The 17,948-nt window shown below is 38.4% G+C and overlaps 1 protein-coding gene across 1 annotated transcript in view; it reads left to right on the top strand.

The window, feature by feature from the left end:
• The window catches only part of ERBIN (erbb2 interacting protein), a 123,253-nt gene that overhangs the window by 46,649 nt on the left and 58,656 nt on the right, over window positions 1-17,948 (top strand). Inside the window, exons 3-4 of the mRNA XM_082497392.1 lie at window positions 6,584-6,781; window positions 11,009-11,126. Of these exons, the coding sequence (XP_082353518.1) occupies window positions 6,593-6,781; window positions 11,009-11,126 (307 nt within the window). The 5' untranslated portion in view covers window positions 6,584-6,592. The remainder of the gene's footprint in view (window positions 1-6,583; window positions 6,782-11,008; window positions 11,127-17,948) is intronic.

Here is a 17,948-nt window from a genome sequence, read left to right as displayed (position 1 = left end):
GTAACTCTTGTTGAAAACTGAGGGACTTCCAAAGCTGAGACTGTTAACTTAGGTGCTTGTATATTGAATTCCAATTCTAAAATTCAAAGTGACTTGAAAATGCAGAGTTTATATTCTCCTTTTTATATAGGTACGTATTACCGTGCATATTATTTAGATGTCAAAACATAGGTAGAGACATGGTTAAACAAAAATGTCCCATGGGGTTCTGGCAGATCTGCAGGTGCTGTTGGGCTGCCAGGTACTTGGATGACAGGGGTGTGTAGGGAATAATCAAAGAGTTCCAGGAAAGAGTGATGTTTCACTGGATGATGCTGTCTCTTCTGGGTTAATACTTGGTGTGTAACCAAGTTTGTTGTTGATCTTGCTTTCTTTCATTGGTCATGGTCTTTCAAATAGATGCTGGGCTTTTCTGGTTCCAGTGATTTTATTCTGTTCAGTAAAAATGTTTCACCATTTATAGATTGTATTTGGTGTAGGTGGCAAGGCTTTGGTAGCAGGAAGGGCTGCAGGTGTGGTTTCTGTGAGAAGATGCCAGAAGCTGTCCCTGTGTTGGATGGAGTCAGTTCCAGCTGGCTCCAAGATGGACCTGCCACTGGCCATAGCTGAGTCAGTCAGCAACACAGGTAGCACCTCTGTGATAGCATATTCAAGAAAGTGTAAAAAAAACTGCTGTGCAACAGCAGTGGGGAGAGAGGAGTGAGAATATGTGAGAGAAACAACCCTGCAGACACCAAGGTCAGTGAAGAAGGAGGAGGAGAAGGAGAAGGAGAAGGAGGTGCTCCAGGTGCTGGAGGAGAGATTCCACTGCAGCCCGTGGTGAAGACCATGGTGAGGCAGGCTGTCCCCCTGCAGCCCATGGAGGCTAATGGTGGAGCAGGTATCCACCTGCACCTGTGGAGGACCCCACGCTGGAGCAGGTGGATGCTCGAAGGAGGCTGTGACACCTGTGGAGAGCCCATGCTAGAGCATGCTCCTGGCAGGACCTGCAGCCCCATGGAGAGGAGCCTGCACTGAAGCAGGTTTGCAGGCAGGACCTGTGACCCTGTGAGGGACCCATGCTGGAGCAGCCAGTACCCGAAGCAGTGCACCCCATGGAAAGGACCCACATTGGAGAAGTTCGTGGAGGACTATCTCCTGTGGGTGTGACCCGACGCTGGAAGAGTGGAATACTGTGAGGATGAAGGAGCAGCAGAGACAATGTGTGATGAACTGACCACAACCCCCATTCTCTGTCCCCCTGTGCCACTTGGGGGGAGGAGGTAGAGAAACCAGGAGTGACAGAGTGGCTTGATGGGTACCTGGCAGCCAGTCAAGGTCAACCCACTACATAGATACAGTCCACAGTTGTTACAGTGTAGATGTGATAGAATTATAGTCTTTGCTTTGCCCTAGCCTCTCCAATAATTTTTGTCTGGATATTGATTAATTACACAGTATTCTGTACTTGTTGACACTTGCTAAAAGCCAGTAAAGTAGCCACTGCTTCTGACAGTGGAGGGCTGATAGCTGTAATTAAATCAGACACTGGTAGTAGATGCTTTGTCTGCTGTTTGATCAGTTGGAGAGGGGGAAGCCATGGATCTGGAAGCAAAGAGAACCCTCAATTTCAAAAGTTAAGGATTGATTGTTTTTCTTTTTACATTTTCTTTATTGGATATTGTGGCCTTCTTGAACAAGTGCCATTGTTCTGTTTGGCCTTGCTTAACAATTCTGAAACTTTAAAGTGCTCCAAGTCATTCACCATCTCAAACAGGATAGGCCATATAAACTGATATCTATCCATCTAATTATATAGATAGGCAGAAAAGATAAATGAAGCTTTGACATAGGTTACACTAAATGAATAAACATTTAATAATAAATAAACAACTTTCAGTTGTGAAGTGTTATCTCCCTCTCTTAGTGGTTAAGCACTACCATTATACCATACTTACATACACTACCATACTTACGTCAGAAAACACCTAATTGTTCTCACAAATTTGAGGATTCACAGAATAATTAACCTTCGTGACCATTGAACCCCTAGAGGTAAACCTGTCTGCATAGTCGTTGCTACCTTCAGGATATAGGCAGGTCAATAGATAAAATTTTGCTTTGTCCCATTTTGTGTAGTTATTGTGGAATTTGTTGTCCTGTTACTGCCACAGTTTATGTGTATGAATGAGTGAATACGATACTTACTGAAATGCACGTATCTAGGTAGTTTAAACCACTCGTGTTTTTGAGGTTACTGCAGATACTCTAGTGTCTCTGATCCTTAGTAGTGACCCTCAAACTTGGAAAAGGAGGAGTGAAATAAATGCTAAAAATTGTTCATGGAGAAAAAAAAAATTAGCTTATAATTAGCAAACATATAAATTAAAACTAGGTATTTTTTAACACTGAATTTTTTGGGTGGTAGATTAAGTCTTCACAAACAGAAAGCAGGTAATTCTCCCTTATGCCTTCTACCTTTTGTGCCATTAATGATTACAAAGAAAAGCTTCTGATTGTAGAGCGATAGTTTTCCCTTCCTATTCCTTCAAGAAGTTAAAAAACCCAAACTACATGAAGATACTGATTTTTTTCTCTGTTGGTTGTGAACACTGAACACGAGGTAAACTTGTGTTAAGATTTTAATCATTCAGGGAACAAGGGGGTTTTCTTTGTGGGTTTTTTTTCCTCTCTGAGTTGTTTAGTAGATCTGCCTTTTAAAAATTTGGAGTTCATAAGTGGTGGAGAAAAGTAAGCCATTATAATGTTGTAGATCTGCAAAGCAATTTCACATTGTTTGATTTGGTGCCTTCAGATGGTCTGATGTTGTGGTGTGTTATGAAACTAGGGTTCTTCTGCTTGCTAGACTTCCCTGTTTTGCGGGAAGGGAAACAATGCTGTACTTCATGTTCCCTTCTACCTTCTGTGTATTTGCCCAAACGATCTATGGAGAAGGTCTTATTTTGAGCAATATAAGAAAAGCACATGTTCTGTGCAACATCATATTTTCCTGTCTTTGGTAACTGTAACAGGTGACTCTTCTGTGGTACATCCTTCCTTTCCTCCATTACAGTTTTTTTGCTTGGGCAACTGACCACAAGATAGATGGACAGACAGATAGGGAGGGGTGTGCTGACTCTGTGTGTACAATATATATGTACATATTGAAAGGCTGAGAGAGCTGGGACTCTTTAGCCTGGAGAAGAGAAGACTGATGGGAGACCTTATTATGGCGTACACGTATCTAAAGGGTGGGTTGAAGGAGGATGGAGCCAGGCTCTTTTCAATGGTTCCCAGTGACAGGACGAGGGGCAATGGGCACAAGTTAGAACACAGGAAGTTCCGTTCAAATACACGGAAAAACTTCTTTACGGTGAGGGTGACAGAGCACTGGCACAGGCTGCCCAGGGAGGTTGTGGAGTCCCCTTCTCTGGAGATTTTCAAGACCCACCTGGATGCAGTCCTGAGTAATGTGCTCTAGGCAATCCTGCTTTAGCAGGGGAGTTGGACTAGATGATCTCTAGAGGTCCCTTCCAACTCTGAAAATTCTGTGATTCCGTGATATAGATGTGTATAATATTTTGCAGAAGAGTGGTGGTGTGGAATACTTGATGCAACTATTCTGCCACATCCATTTCCTAGTATTGGCTGCCATCTCTGTTGTAGAACACCTGCGCTAAACAGGTCTTCATATACATGTAGAAGTAAAATTTGAACAAACCTAAGACAAATATGAACTAAATCACATTGTGTAGTTCCCTACACTTAGTTAAGCGCAGCTTTCTTAGTTCATTCTGGATTTTGAAGCGTTATAATTAGATGTATGCTCAAGTTGGTTAAATCATTGGTTTTGGAAGAGGGCTGTTTATTTGACATTTAAATTTGAGTTTGACTGTTTTGGCTTGAGACGTGAGCTGTGAGGTTTAGGTACTTTAAGTGACATGATAACTGACTGGAGATATGACCCAACACTGTGCCTGTGTCCAGGCATTTGTTTACTGATCTGTGTTTACAGTGCTGTGGATGCATATGATCTTTTAAAAAAAAAACCTTCCTCCCCACCGCCCAAAAGCTCAAGATCTCTGTTACAAAATAAAGGAATAACTTAGGAAAACTACGTATGTGTGTCTTCCATTGTTAGGCCTTAGAAGTTTTGTTGCCTCAGAAACTTTTGAGACCTGAGTGAGTAAGACTAGGTATGAAGAGAACAGCCAATGAAAAACGGGGCAAATAGTGTAATGTGTATTCTTTTTGAGGGATTTGAATGAAAAAGAGTGTTTTACTTCATTATTTATATGAACCACATAGTGAACTTCTTTGTATTCTGGAAACCAAAACATAATTCTCAGAAGTCGAAATGACTGTACAAAGTGAACTTATGGCTGCAGCTGGTATGATATAGGTATGTCTTCCCCTGCCAGGTTTCTGGTAATCAACTCACACATATAGTGTCTGCTTCCAGTCCTCCAAGGCGTATATTCTTCTGTTTATGCTCCTGTTGAAGAGACTGCTGTTTCTAAGTAGTGTGTTTTTCCACACTTCTGCAGATCTCTGAAGTAATAACAAAAGGAGACAATGTTTATTTTTGTTACAGGCTTTTTCATTGGTAAATGTTGGCCATGGAATTCCTCTTGTCTTCACATGCGGTCTCTGAGGCTTGGGGAAGGGTTGGGTAGCTCTGACCTGGTGAGCACATCAGCTTCAGTAGCGTCCTTGGCTGGCTGTGGCTGGCTGGAGGATGCCATGCTGGAGCCTCTTCCTATGGAAGAAACAGGAGGAGTTTACACTGTCTCTTCTGCTGACTTTCCCATTCAGTGGAAATCCCCGGTGTGGAATTTGCAGCCTCTACACTCTTTGCATTGCAATACAGTTAAATATTTTTATTTTTAGATCACATTTTATATCAATAACATGGCTGGAATTTTATGGGAAGCATTAAGTATTCTGGTAGATAATCAACATTGTACCAAAATCCTAGCAACATCGAAGCATTGTTAAAAAAGGAAGTCTTGACATCCCACTTTCTAACTGAGTATTCTTCCATCCTTTTAATAGATGAGTGTAGAGTTTGACTTTATCCAGCCTGAGTGATAAGTTGTACTTCTGTTTCGTGAGAACACTAAAGTACAGCAGCCCCTCAATCTGTTGTCATATAAATTAAACATGCAGTGAAGTACTTGGCAAACTAGCTGCTCATAGAGGAAAATCCAAGTGCATGACTTTTTTTCTTGTCTTAGTAAGAAGGGTCTTGCAGCCTGTGACTTCATATAGCACAGTGGCTGTGGTATTTTATTTTCTCCCTCTATTACTAACATGCTGTCTGAAAGTTAAAGTGCAGTCTGCTAAATGTATCATAAAGACTTTTTCGGCATTTGGAGAAGAAAGTTTCCTGTCACCAATCCAGAAGTTGAAGTATAATATCTGCAACTAAAAAAAAAAAAAAAAGAGATTAAAAAAAGCATATTTTAATGTGGAGTGCTGGAAGTTTGATTGAGAAAATAAATACTCAGTGCTGTTTTGGAAAAGTATATATTTTTAGATCAATTTCCCGAGGAAATGAAGCTTACATGATCGTGTTGTCCATCTGCTCATGTTGGTCTTTCCTGAAAAATTGTTGAATCTGTCATCTGATTTCAGCCAAACTTGAAACTTGAGGTGATGTTTTGAAGATTGTTATTTCTGAATTTTGTGAAAATTGGTTGCTAATTAGAGGAAAGAGACCTAAACTTGTGCTCTTTTGAGGAGAAGAGAGGCAGAATATGGCTGGTGTATGCTGTCAGTAATCAGCTAGTCAGTTTGCACCGTTTAGGTTTGCTGTCTCCTGCCAAGTAGGAATATCAGAAGCCACAGAGAGGAGAGGGCACTGTTGTAGCCATGATGGAGTTTAAAGGAAGAAATATACATTTCCATAGCAAGGTGAAGTTTCCTTAGTTCCAGTGTGCACAGCAAGATGTGTTGAATTTTCCAAACTGCATGGAGTTGCAAAAAGAAGTCACTCCTTTATCTGTGCACTTGGAAACATTTCCTTTTAAACTTTAGCTAGAACAGTTGGTAGAAGCCACACTGGTTCTTTTTGTTGCATTCTGTCTTAAAATGAGGGATTTGAAATTAAGATACGTAAATTTAATCTTAGTCATAGCAAAAAAAAAAAAAAAAGCTTTCCTATGGCTACATTTTAATGCTCTGTAGAGGGTGGATTTTACTGTATTAAGCAAAAATATCATCCCAGTAATCTTTGTAAAGGCAGGGATAAGCTATGTTGTAAAAAGACAATTGACACTTCAGAACTGCTGCTTCAAAATTCTTTACTTCTCTGCAATGTAGGGCTGTGTTAGCAGGTGACAAGTTACAGGCTAAATTTTGACTTCATCTTCTGGGGTCTGTAGGTGTTATAACCACATTTAAAAGAAAATAAATAAAAATAAATAAACTCTCCCTCTCCACTCTGTCTTATATATGTGTATACACACATACATATGCATGTATGTTTACGCGTCTTTCTTTTTCTTAAGTATTTAGCAACCAGGGGAAGTTTGAGAAGCTGCTCATATAAGTATTTCTGAAATTGTCTTGGTTTTTAAATGGACTAATTTCTGTTTTACAGTGCCTGAAAATGACAACAAAGCGGAATTTGTTTGTGCGGCTGGTGCCATGCCGCTGTCTGCGTGGAGAGGAAGAAACAGTAACTACACTTGATTATTCTCACTGCAGCCTGGAACAGGTGCCTAAGGAGATTTTTACTTTTGAAAAGACCTTGGAAGAACTCTATTTAGATGCTAATCAGATTGAAGAGCTTCCAAAGGTATGTTGGGTGGTTTTGCTTTTAGTTCTGCTTATTAACTCTGTTACTTCATGGTATGAGCTGGTAGTGTCTAGCATTCCACTTTAGCTCTTAAGCTGGTGTTAGCTAAATATTTTAAAGCAAATGTTGGTTTCAGAATAAGCAGCCCTAGTGGAAGGAATGTTTATGCACTCCAGCTTGACTAGTTTGCTGCATGAATTGGGATAAAAATGCTTATGCAACTGATCCAGCCAAAGAGAGGTACATAGAAGAAGAGGCAGGCTAATTTATTTCTGTGGCAGTGTCTGCCCGAGCTGACTAACTGTATTATTTTGGATCTCTAACAAATTAAGATTATGAGAAGCAAGATTAACATTTTGTTCAGATCTCTGTGCCCACAAAAGGTAGCTACAATCCAAAGTATCTATTCACATGAAGTCTTGCTTTCTTCTTTGGTACATGACTGAAGAGGCCTTCTGAAGTATCTCAAATTACTGAAGTTCAAAAACTGGAGAGAGGGAATGCCACTTTGATTATGTCTTTATTATAGAAATTAATATTTGTTGTTTGTTCTGAAATCTGAAGACAAAACTGCACGCTGAATTAACAGTATACTAGAGAAAAGAATGAAAATTTGTGCCAGTGAGACTTTTGAGAAGTATGAAGTGATCACTGCAATAGGCTAGTTTCCTGTCTTGGTGGAATTAAAAACTTAGTAGTTAGATGAAAGACTTAATTTTTAAAATAGTTTTGTCACAATTGTGTACAAATCTTCACTGTCATGCAAGACAACTATAGAATGCTTTGTTAGATTTTTGGAAAGTATGCTATAGCCCCATCAGGCTTTGCTGGTTTGGATTTTTTGAAAGAAAAGTGAAACAAATGAGGAAGTAAACCAATTTCAGGATAGTAACTTGACAGTTATCAGAAGCCCTGGATTCTGGTAAAGCTGACTTAAACCAGCTGAGCGCTGTTGAAAATCCAACCTTAAATGCTCCTGAGAAGCCATTCTTGAAAATCTGTATTTGTATGTTGAACAGAGCTAGTAACATATGAGTTAAAACTAGACATTTTGTCCAAGTCTGTTATAGTTTAGAAGTTCCACTATTTTATTCTTGTATCTTCCCAAGTATATAGTTTTTTACTCTTGACTTAGTCACTTTAGGTTTTAGTAGCCTGCTTTTAAAGACTTCATATCAGCTTTTGAGTTTTTTTCAGATGATTTTAGAACTTTATTCCTGTCTTTCATTCTTTATTGGAGAAGAATAAAATTTGAGTGCTGAAACAGAATAAACTACCTTTCTTGGCCAAAAAGAAAGGAAATTTTCTGAACTCTTCTTGCATTGAAGTCCTATTTCCCAAATCATAAGAACTAAGCAAACATCTTCCTTCCAAACTCATAATACACTAAAAAATTCCTTTTAGTAATCTTAAAAGAGGAAGACAGACTGTACTGTCGTGATCAAATGAATGCATGTTGGCATTTTAGACCAGAATAAGCAGTTAGTGTGCTTTATCTTCCTTTTCTGTTACATGCCATTTGATTTCATTAGTCAGTTCCTATATGAAACCCAATTTTGATAATGTGAGTAAACTGCGAGGTGGGCAGTCTACCACTTGCCTTGGTCTAATCTAAGATTAAATTAGAAAGACTGCTTGAACATAGATCTCCTGTTCCTTTTTACTTTTCTGTGCTGGACAGCATGGATCTGTAATAGGCTACACTTGCTTCATGTTAATGTGTTTGTACATTATAATAAGTCATCCTTAAAGGCTTATTTTTGAGACTCTAAGGATTTTTTTTTTTTCAGCTTTTAAGTAATTTTGGTAATTATTTTTTACCACCCTTTCAATTTTCCAAAGACAAATCCCCCATGTATAAATTGAAATACTGTAAAGGAAACAAGCAAAGAAATTAGGGAGTAGTAAAGACATAGTGAAAGTGTTTTATTTAATTATTTGACAGAAATTGTAATCTTAAAACTATCCATAGAAGATTTGTAAGGCAAGGCCTGTAACATTTGAGATGATCCTAGCTGATTTGAAGCCAGTTTCAAGCTGTGTATGCCTTTTCCCTAACCCAAGCTTTTATTTAGCCTTTCAACTCTGAAAAAGGCTTATAATTAAGCCATCTCAGACAAAAGGTGCTTCTCCAGCTGTTTCCAGGCTTTCTGAAGCTGGTTAAGACATTCCCACTCTTCCCCTTTAGTTTTTGCCCCCAGTGGTGTGTTCTTATCCCTGTTTTGCAATCTGCTGCCCTTTGTATGCCATGACACAACTGGTGTGGTGGTGTCTTATCACCCTTATCATTGAAATGGCCTGTCAGTGTGTGTGGCTTTTTTTTTTTTTTTAATTACTCTGAATCTTTTCAGAACTCCAGCATACTTCAAAAATTGGTTCTTACAGTATAGCTCCTTAATTTACTTGACTGGCTGAAGGTTGCAGCACAACCAAACTGTGGTGGAGAGAAAGATGGTGATAGAGAAGGACTTTGCTTTACACGAAGTGCTGGTGTGTAGTCTCAGTTTCAAAAGTGACTGGGCATTTGAAATGCTTTCATCCTGTGTGCTAAATCACAACTGAAAAGGTACTCTGTTTATCCCAAGCACCGCAGTGTGCATTTGATCTGAAAAGCTCAAACTTTAGCAGCTTCAGTTTTCCCTCTCACTTTGCTGTTTCAAAGAAATTGAAATTCTGCAGTAAAATAGCTCTTAATTATATGGCTTCTGGTGTTTACTAGCAGTAATGATTATCTACTTAATCAATGAATGTGCAAACATTAAAAAAGAACAACAAAAGGAACAACTACAAAGTTAATGCCATACGAAACTTCCCTCCCTCCCTCCCATTTTTCTTTATGGATCTTGCAATTCCTTGTGATGCATTTGCTTTCACCTGACTCATCAGGGAAATTTCTAATGATTCCAAGAGTCCTGATTGTTGTTTTCAGGGATGAGTTGTAAGTATATGTTCTTGCTTGAAGTGGCTTGAAGAAATGGCTTTCCTTCCCATATAATAAGTAACTTGTAACTATTCAAAGCCTTAATGGTATCAACTAGTTCTATCAGGTGTACGTTTCTGAGGAATTGGAAACATCAGTAGGCAAGCTAAAGCTCATTCCTTGAACTGTCCATCTTGCTAATCTATATCTGCTTTTGTTCTCGGGTGGTATATGCAAACATTACATGAATGGGCCTTGTTCCACGATATGTGGTTGAAGTAATGGCCTTGTAATTGAGAGAGCCCCAAGGAATTTTGGTTGAACTAAGCCCATTGCTATGACGTTGATTGGGATAATTTTTTGTTAGTCGTAGAACATGTCTTGATTTTGTATGATCTTTTCTCAGAATTCCAAAAGAAAAGAACACTAAGTCCAGGTATTTATGAATGATCTTACACAAAATTGTTGGGAATGGAGAATTCATCATAAATTATTCAGATGAAACTTTTAAACCACTTTCCTACAGATATATTTTTTGTACTGTCTGTAAGCTTCCTACATATCATTTGAGGATTTTACTTCCATTACGCTAGTATTATTTGCCCTATTTTATCAATTTGTAAAGCTTTTGGGTAAGAATCTTAAGGTACCTTGCATATAGGAAGAGGTCTGGCTCTGACCAAATATTTGATACAAATTATAATGCATGTATACAGCAGAGATTATACAGTTTTCTATGTGCTTTGATCAAACTTTCGCTAGTTTTCATGATAATTTTGTTGAATTTTTGTGTACTTGAGCTAGGAAGAGTGAAAGGGAAAAAAATGTTATAAGATATGATGGAATAAAATTCAGATTTTTAAAGAAGATCAATACCTACTTAAATTCTATGTTCCAGAATAATTTGACTTTAAGAAATGCATCTATAATTTTTTTTTTTTTTCCTTTTTTGAAGAAACTGTAATTACCTCTGGTGTATCATGTGGCATGTCTATTGTCAAAAATATTTTGCGATGTTCGCAGGACTGTGTGTAACTACAGGTCACAGTTTCTGAGATATGGGAAGGAATTTGTAGGAAGTGTTAAGCATAGCTGCTGGCTTGTGACCATTTGCAGTTTTTTGCTTTACTAAGCATTGTAAACTTAGCCAAATTTGAATAAAACTAGTTAAATAAAATTTTTGTAGTCAAATACTAAATAGTCTGGCCTTCAAGCTGTGAGGTCAGAAGTTTAAAGGGATTAAAAACAAAAGCTATACAGATGAAACTAAGAGAAAGTTGCATTCACTTTTTTCTCTGTTTCAATAGCAACTTTTTAACTGTCAGTCTCTGCACAAGCTGAGTTTGCCAGACAATGATCTAACCACATTGCCAGCATCCATTGCAAATCTCATTAATCTCAGGGAACTGGATGTCAGCAAGAATGGTAAGTCCCTTCACTTATTATATTGGGGTAGATAAAAGGCAAATCACCATTGACTGTTCAAAGACACTAGTGAAAGTATAATTTCTAGAAGCTACACAGCTTTAAATTTTAAATCGCTACTCTAAACCACTGCTTAACATAAAAGATGCTCTTTTATGGTCTTGTTGTGGTATTTAATTGTATCTCTCACATGGATTGGTTTTTACTTTGAGATTCATTACTGAAAATGGATATTGTAAATTATTTTCTATTCTCTCAAAATACACACTCTCAAATTTATTACTTCTAGTGGCTTTCCTCATATTTCACTATACTGAAGAGAGTTTGCACAAGAACTTGTAAAATTTTGCTAGATTCTGTTGTTATATTTTGTTTCATATGAAAATTGTTTTCAGTTTATTTTAATGATCTGCCTGAAAATTGTAGTAAAACTTGCTTTGCTGTCCTGCTCTGGGGATGATGACCTCTGTCGTGTGGGGAAGAGTGACTATGGATGATGACTGGTTCACGTGTCTCATTTGTTAAAAATCTATCATTCTGTGTGAGTCAGCCTTTTATAAATTATGAAATGTTGTCAGCCAAGTATTGTATGCATGGGGTTTTATTAATGGTGCGGCTTTGGCAAGTTGGCAGGTCTGTGCAACTGTGAGGAAATTGAAATAACTTATATTGTCATCAGACTTATTTGTGTGGCTTATTTGAGAGAAAAAAAAAGTTCAATCATGCTAATTGATAAGGATATAATAGTCTTGTCTTAGTAAAGCAAAGTGAAGTTAGAAGGCCTCTCCTTGAAATCATATTTGAAAATAAGAATTACATGCCAAAATTTTATCGTATTAAATTCATTGTTTTGTTTGGACAGCTAGCTAATTATGACTCCACAAAGTTAAGTTCTGCTTTATTAATAAAATATTCCAGTTCTTGAGGTGTTGGCATTCTCCTTGATTGTTCATTGTAGCCCAATACATACTTAAACTGTTACTTTATTATTTCTGCCTAATGAATGCAGCATTTAGTGTCATAAATTGACCTGATTATCACTGCTCTGTTCCTGGTACAAGTGGATTAGTAGTCTTAAAGAACACTGGTCCTAAACTTTCATAGTGGCACACAACAGAGAAAGAATCATCTTTTTGTCCTAGACTGAATTGTTGAAAGGATTAACTGTTTCCAACACAAGTTCTCAATGCAGAAGACTTAAAAGCAGCAAAAGGGCATTTGAATTTTAGTGCTGGCAATTTCCTTAGCTTATGTACGTAAACAGGCAGCTGGTCACTTACCAGCTAGAGAGTTACTTGTCTGTCCAAAACGGTTTAACCTTTAGCTAAGCCTTCAGAGAGCTGCTGAAAGAGCACTTGTTCCTCTGAGGCATATAAAGAATTTAAGGAGGCAATAGCTGAATGATATGCTATCCCAGTAAAATGTGAAGCTCTGTTTTCTAGGCGTTGTTTTGTTTTATTTTTAACACCTTTCAGAGAAACGACAGGACACAAGCTTATTTAAACTATTATCATGTGCCTGTTCTCAATCTTATCACGGTTTGGATAGCTTCTCTGCCTAGTGTTGCGCATCAAAAATAGTTCTGAGGTCACATGTGTGTTTACTTGGGACATCTTAGAATCATAGAATCATCTAGGTTGGAAAAGACCTTTTAAGATCATCAAGTCCAACTGCAAAACTAACACTGCCAAGTCCACCACCCTTAGCACTACATCTACACGTCTTTTAAATACCTCCAGGGATACCTCCAACCACTTCCTTGGGCAGCCTGTTCCAATGCCTGACAACTTCTTCAGTGCAGATTTTTTTCCTAATATTCAATCTAAAGCTCCCCTGGCAACTTGAAGCCATTTCCTCCTGTCCTATTACTTGTTACTTGGGAGAAGAGACTGACCCCCACCTCACTACAGCCTCCTTTCAGGTAGTTGTAGAACGCGATAAGGTCTCCCCTCAGCCTCCTTTTCTCCAGGCTAAACAACCCCAGTTCCCCCAGCTGCTCCTCTTAAGACTCGTGCTCCAGACCCCTCACCAGCTTCATTGCCCTTCTCTGGACACGCTTCAGCACCTCAATGTCTGTCTTGTAGTGAGGGGCCCAAAACTGAACACAGTATTCGAGGTGGGGCCTCACCAGTGCTGAGTATAGGGGAACAGTCACTTTGCTAGTCCTGCTGGCCGCACTATTCCTGATATAAGCCAGGATGCTGTTGGGCCTCTTGGCCACCTGGGCACACTGCTGGCTCATATTCATCTGATCAACACCCCCAGGTCCTTTTCCTCTGGGCAGCTTTTCAGCCACTCTTCCCCAAGCCTGTAGCGCTGCATGGGGTTGTTGCAACCCAAGTGCAGGACCCAGCACTTGGCCTTGTTGAACCTCATACCGTTGGCCTCAGCCCATCAATCCAGCCTGTTCAGATCCCTCTGTAGAGCCTTCCTACCCTCAAGCAGGTCGACACTCCCATGCAGCTTCGTCTTGTCTGCAAACTTACTGAGGATGTACTCGATCCCCTCATCCAGGTTATTGATAAAGATATTAAACAGAACTGGCCCCAGTACTGAGCCCTTGTCTCCCAATATTCCTGAAGGCTCTGTAAAACTCAAAAAAAAAAAAAGATCCTGGATTGCCCCTGTTGGGTGAGGTGAAAAATAATGTTACTTGTTCTGTAATAAATTTGGTATTATTTGAGTTTTCCATTTGTTGGCTTAAGTGCCTTACCATTTCTATTTCCCTATTCACTGTTGCTACCATGGAACATTTTTCTCTTGACAGCTGCAAGCCTGTTCTCTTCCCTTGTGTCTCCCTTCCTCTTGGTAAGAATTTACTGCTCAGTTTCCCACTGTCCACAATTGTTCTGAGGAGTGTCTCTCAAATAGGAGGGGTTTAACTAGTTTTCCAAGACTAGCAAAACTGATCAAAATCTCTGATTCTTCCTTTTTCTTTGTTAGGTATTGAAAGAATATAGTGTGGAAGCACAGGGATTGCTTTCTCTTAATTTATAAAAAAAATTACTGGGGATTAATCATTAATCGTAGTGCAGAATGATGAGAGATGCCAAATTCTAAAATAATTGAGTGTGGTTTTTGGATTCCGGTGGTTGTGGCAAATGAAGGTGATAGTTCATGTATTTTTCTTGTAGTATTGATATACTGTAAGAGTTTTCTGATGTGAATGGAGCTAAATCATGGAGTGCAGATGCCTTTAGATAAATATGCATTTAGTTTTAAAGGTTACATTTTAGAAGAGTTAATTTTGAAATACCAGCATAAATGAATATGGTAGGATTTTCATGTAAGATATTTGGGCAGTTTGTGGCATAACCGAATGTATTGAACGAAGAGAAGTGTTTAATTTTCTGAAGAGCTGATACAAAATGAAAAATGAAGCTTCGGTTTTAAAATATGTTCAAGTTACCTCATGAATTGCAGAGCCTGGCTCACAGAGGAAGATCTGTTGCACAGGAGAGCATCCAGCTTTCTAAGTAGTACTGCACACAGATATGTATGTGTGGATAATATTTGATGTTTAGATGAAAGATCAAAATTGCAGAAATTCTTCAAGGTAGCAAATTCATTATATGAAAGGTATTTGTCCAAGAAGCAATCTTTATGATCTTTTGATAGCACATAAAAGGGCTTGCCTTTTTTATTTCAGATTTAAATGTGTCTAATTTCATATATACAATATATAACACTGTGTAACAGAGACATGGCAGATGTGCAAATGCAGATACTTAATAATATTTAATAATATTTAATCAGAACAAGGATTTGCCTAGTCTAGTGTCCTGTCTCCAGCAGTGACCAAAAGCAGAAGGCAAGGGAAGATTTAGTAAAGTGAAGAAAGCCAGGAGACATGCAAGTTTCCTTGTATGCTCCCAGTGCCCAGCACTTTCTGTTATCGGGTCTTCTTGAGTCAGACAGGATGGGGGTTTTATTTAGTAGTCTTCATTTGACTCCTTCTCTGTCAGTATATCTAGTCTTTGCATAAAGTAATGTACATTTCAAGGCATGTGCTGAGTTAGGGAGTATAAGCCTATAACGGTTGTGTGTTCTGGACCATACAGAGGTCTTTGTATAAGTGTTTGGTTTGGAATATATTATTCATGGCTGCTGAAAAGGTCGTGGCATAGATGTAGCCTAAAATATCAAACTGCTGCTGTAAGTGCAGCAATCATGGAATAGAGTTACCTTTAACTTTGTCTTTAGTCTTGGCAATAGGCAATAAATTCTGTAGATTTTTTGGAAGTAGTGAGTACATCAGTTGTCCCTTTATGGCATTTTAACCTGATTCCCAAGGCTATTGTGAGCCCGCTGAATATCAGAGGTATTCCATTGCTTTTTTCCAGGTATGCTTCAGCTTTGGAGCTTTTACCTGAAGCTTGGTGCTGTCCTAGTCACAAAGATGAAATGATACTTGAACAAATGGTACAATAAATAAACTGCATTCTTATACCAGAAATTACATCCTGCATTGTAGAAAGCATAGAGATGCCCTTTTTTTCCCCAGTCCTACTGAGTTATATCCTGAAGAGAAGTTGCAGCATACAGAATGTAAGACCTATGTAGAAAAATGAGTGTTTTATTTATGAAGCTAAAGGAAAACCTTAATTTTTTTTTAATGTTCTATGACTAAGTTATTTACATATTGGGAGTTGTACAGGAAGAAAAAAAAAAAACCACTCCAAAATAAACCCCATAACAACACTCTTCATCTCTAGATCTGTCTCTTTCAGGGTTTGTTAACCTTTCAGGGATAATCATTTCGTTGTGGCTCTGGGGATGCCAGCCTTAGCTTGCATCTAGGACAATGTGGAAGGCTGTCAAGGAAATTCTGTTACCTCTTCTTTGAAGAAGGGTAAAGCATTGATGTACAGTGTATAATGGCATATATAAATGCACAGAAAAGTTGTCTTTACAGGTTACTAGAATTAAGTTATTTGAAAGGCTGAAGCATACAATGAAGTGACTGCCAGGGAAATCGGGCTTTCCTGGAAGCCTGGGAAATGGGCTTGAAATTGCTTGTGCCTGTGGAGTTAGTATAGTGGTAAAGAGCGAGATGGTCTATTTTTCCCTGCTTGCAGCTGGTGAAGGAGAAAGATTGAATTTTTAAGTTCTATATTATTCAGGCCTTTGGAGGATTAAATAGCAAGATTAGGAAATAAATAGCAAGACCAAAAGAAACATGGTGTTTTGGAAATAAGGGTATCTTCAATAGTCTCTTAGATATTAAGGAGATATAGGTATTAAGATAGTCTCTTTCACTGTGATGTTAAAGCAAATTTATACATGTCAGTTTGTCAGTCTGTATTGCAGGGAATCTTCATGGAAAAATGCACAAACTAATCTCAAGAAAACAAACACATACACAGACCCTGCCTCCAGCCATATCTGCCTGTAAAACTATTTTAAGTAATTTTAAAGAATTTTGTTAACAGAAGCACATTTAGATAAATATGTTTTCTTCAGTGTTTCAAAATCATCTGTTGATTTGGCAAACTAGCTTTAGTATTCTGTGTGCGAGAAGTTGGGGAGCTGGAAAATGAGAATTCAGGAGAGTATCATGTCTTATGCTGCCCATCTGTTGCATTTAGGAGTATGGTTTTTCAATGAATTGAGAATTATTCATAGTTGATAGGGAGATAGAGTTGAGTTTTATTTTCCACGGGGAGAAGTAAGAGAGGAAGATCCTGAATACAAAAATAACTTGCTGTACATTTGCTGTTTCTCTGCTTATACTGGGGGCGATGGTGGGCAGAGGCAGATGGGAGCAGAGGTTTTATATCATCCATGATAGTGAAATAAAAGAAAAGATAATTGATCTACTGCTGACTCCTGAGTCTGTAGTTTTACTACAATGTATCACCATATACAGGTCATAAATTTATCCTAAATGTAGGCCGCTATTCTATTTAAAGTTCTTTATTCAAGTGTTTATAGTATTTTTTCTTAAATATATTGTCAGTCTTATTAAAGATACTGAATAAGATCTGTCTTTGCAGAATAAAATTATCTCTGTGTCTAAGAGAGGATGCAAACAGAATGGAATTTCAATGCAGTTAAGATCTTGAATGTGGAATTTGAGTGTACGTATCTGAAATTCTGAAATAAGTTTAATACAAATCTCTTCCTGGACTCAAAGAAATTTTTGTAACACAGAAAAAGCATTGTAAAATTAATAATAGTTTTTTTTAGATATGGACTTGCATGTAAAGGCAGAATGTACCTTTATTTTTGTAAAGGGATGTGTTTGAGTGACAGTCATCATGTATCAACCAAAAGTGACTGGACAGATAACACTGAATTTTCAGCCCAGGGTGGTTGGAGATGGTGGGGGGAGGAGGGGAAGGAGAGTAGCTTTACATGTTTATGTTACACTTTAGTTTCATGTCACTCTGGGGACTCGACAGCACTCCAGCCATGAATTTGGCATAGTTGAAAACCACCTGAGTCTTTGTAATTGTCCAAGACAGCCTCATGAACAAAACTGCTGCCCACAACCTTCCCCTGCCCTGGAATGTTTTGGTTTATGTAAATTAGAGCGTCAGGCATGTCTTCAACAAGAAGCAGCATTATTTGCTTTCCCCCCCCCTTCCCCCCCAGAGAAAACTCATTTAGGAACCTGTCTTGCTACTCACACTCCTCCTTGAGATTGTGTAAGGAACATAGCTAGAGCAGGCCTTAGAGATACCTTACTCTAAAAATTGAAGATCTTCAAACAGTTTGAGGATGAATGCTTGGAAGACTTACGTGAGCTTGGTGGAGTATCCTAGCTGTGCCAGTACATGTGTCTAAAACAAATAAAAAAAACAAAGCCCACAAAACCCC

Source organism: Vanellus vanellus, assembly GCF_965231255.1.
Source record: "Vanellus vanellus genome assembly, chromosome: Z".
NCBI lineage: Eukaryota > Metazoa > Chordata > Aves > Charadriiformes > Charadriidae > Vanellus > Vanellus vanellus.
This window is presented reverse-complemented; position numbering and strand designations above follow the sequence as displayed.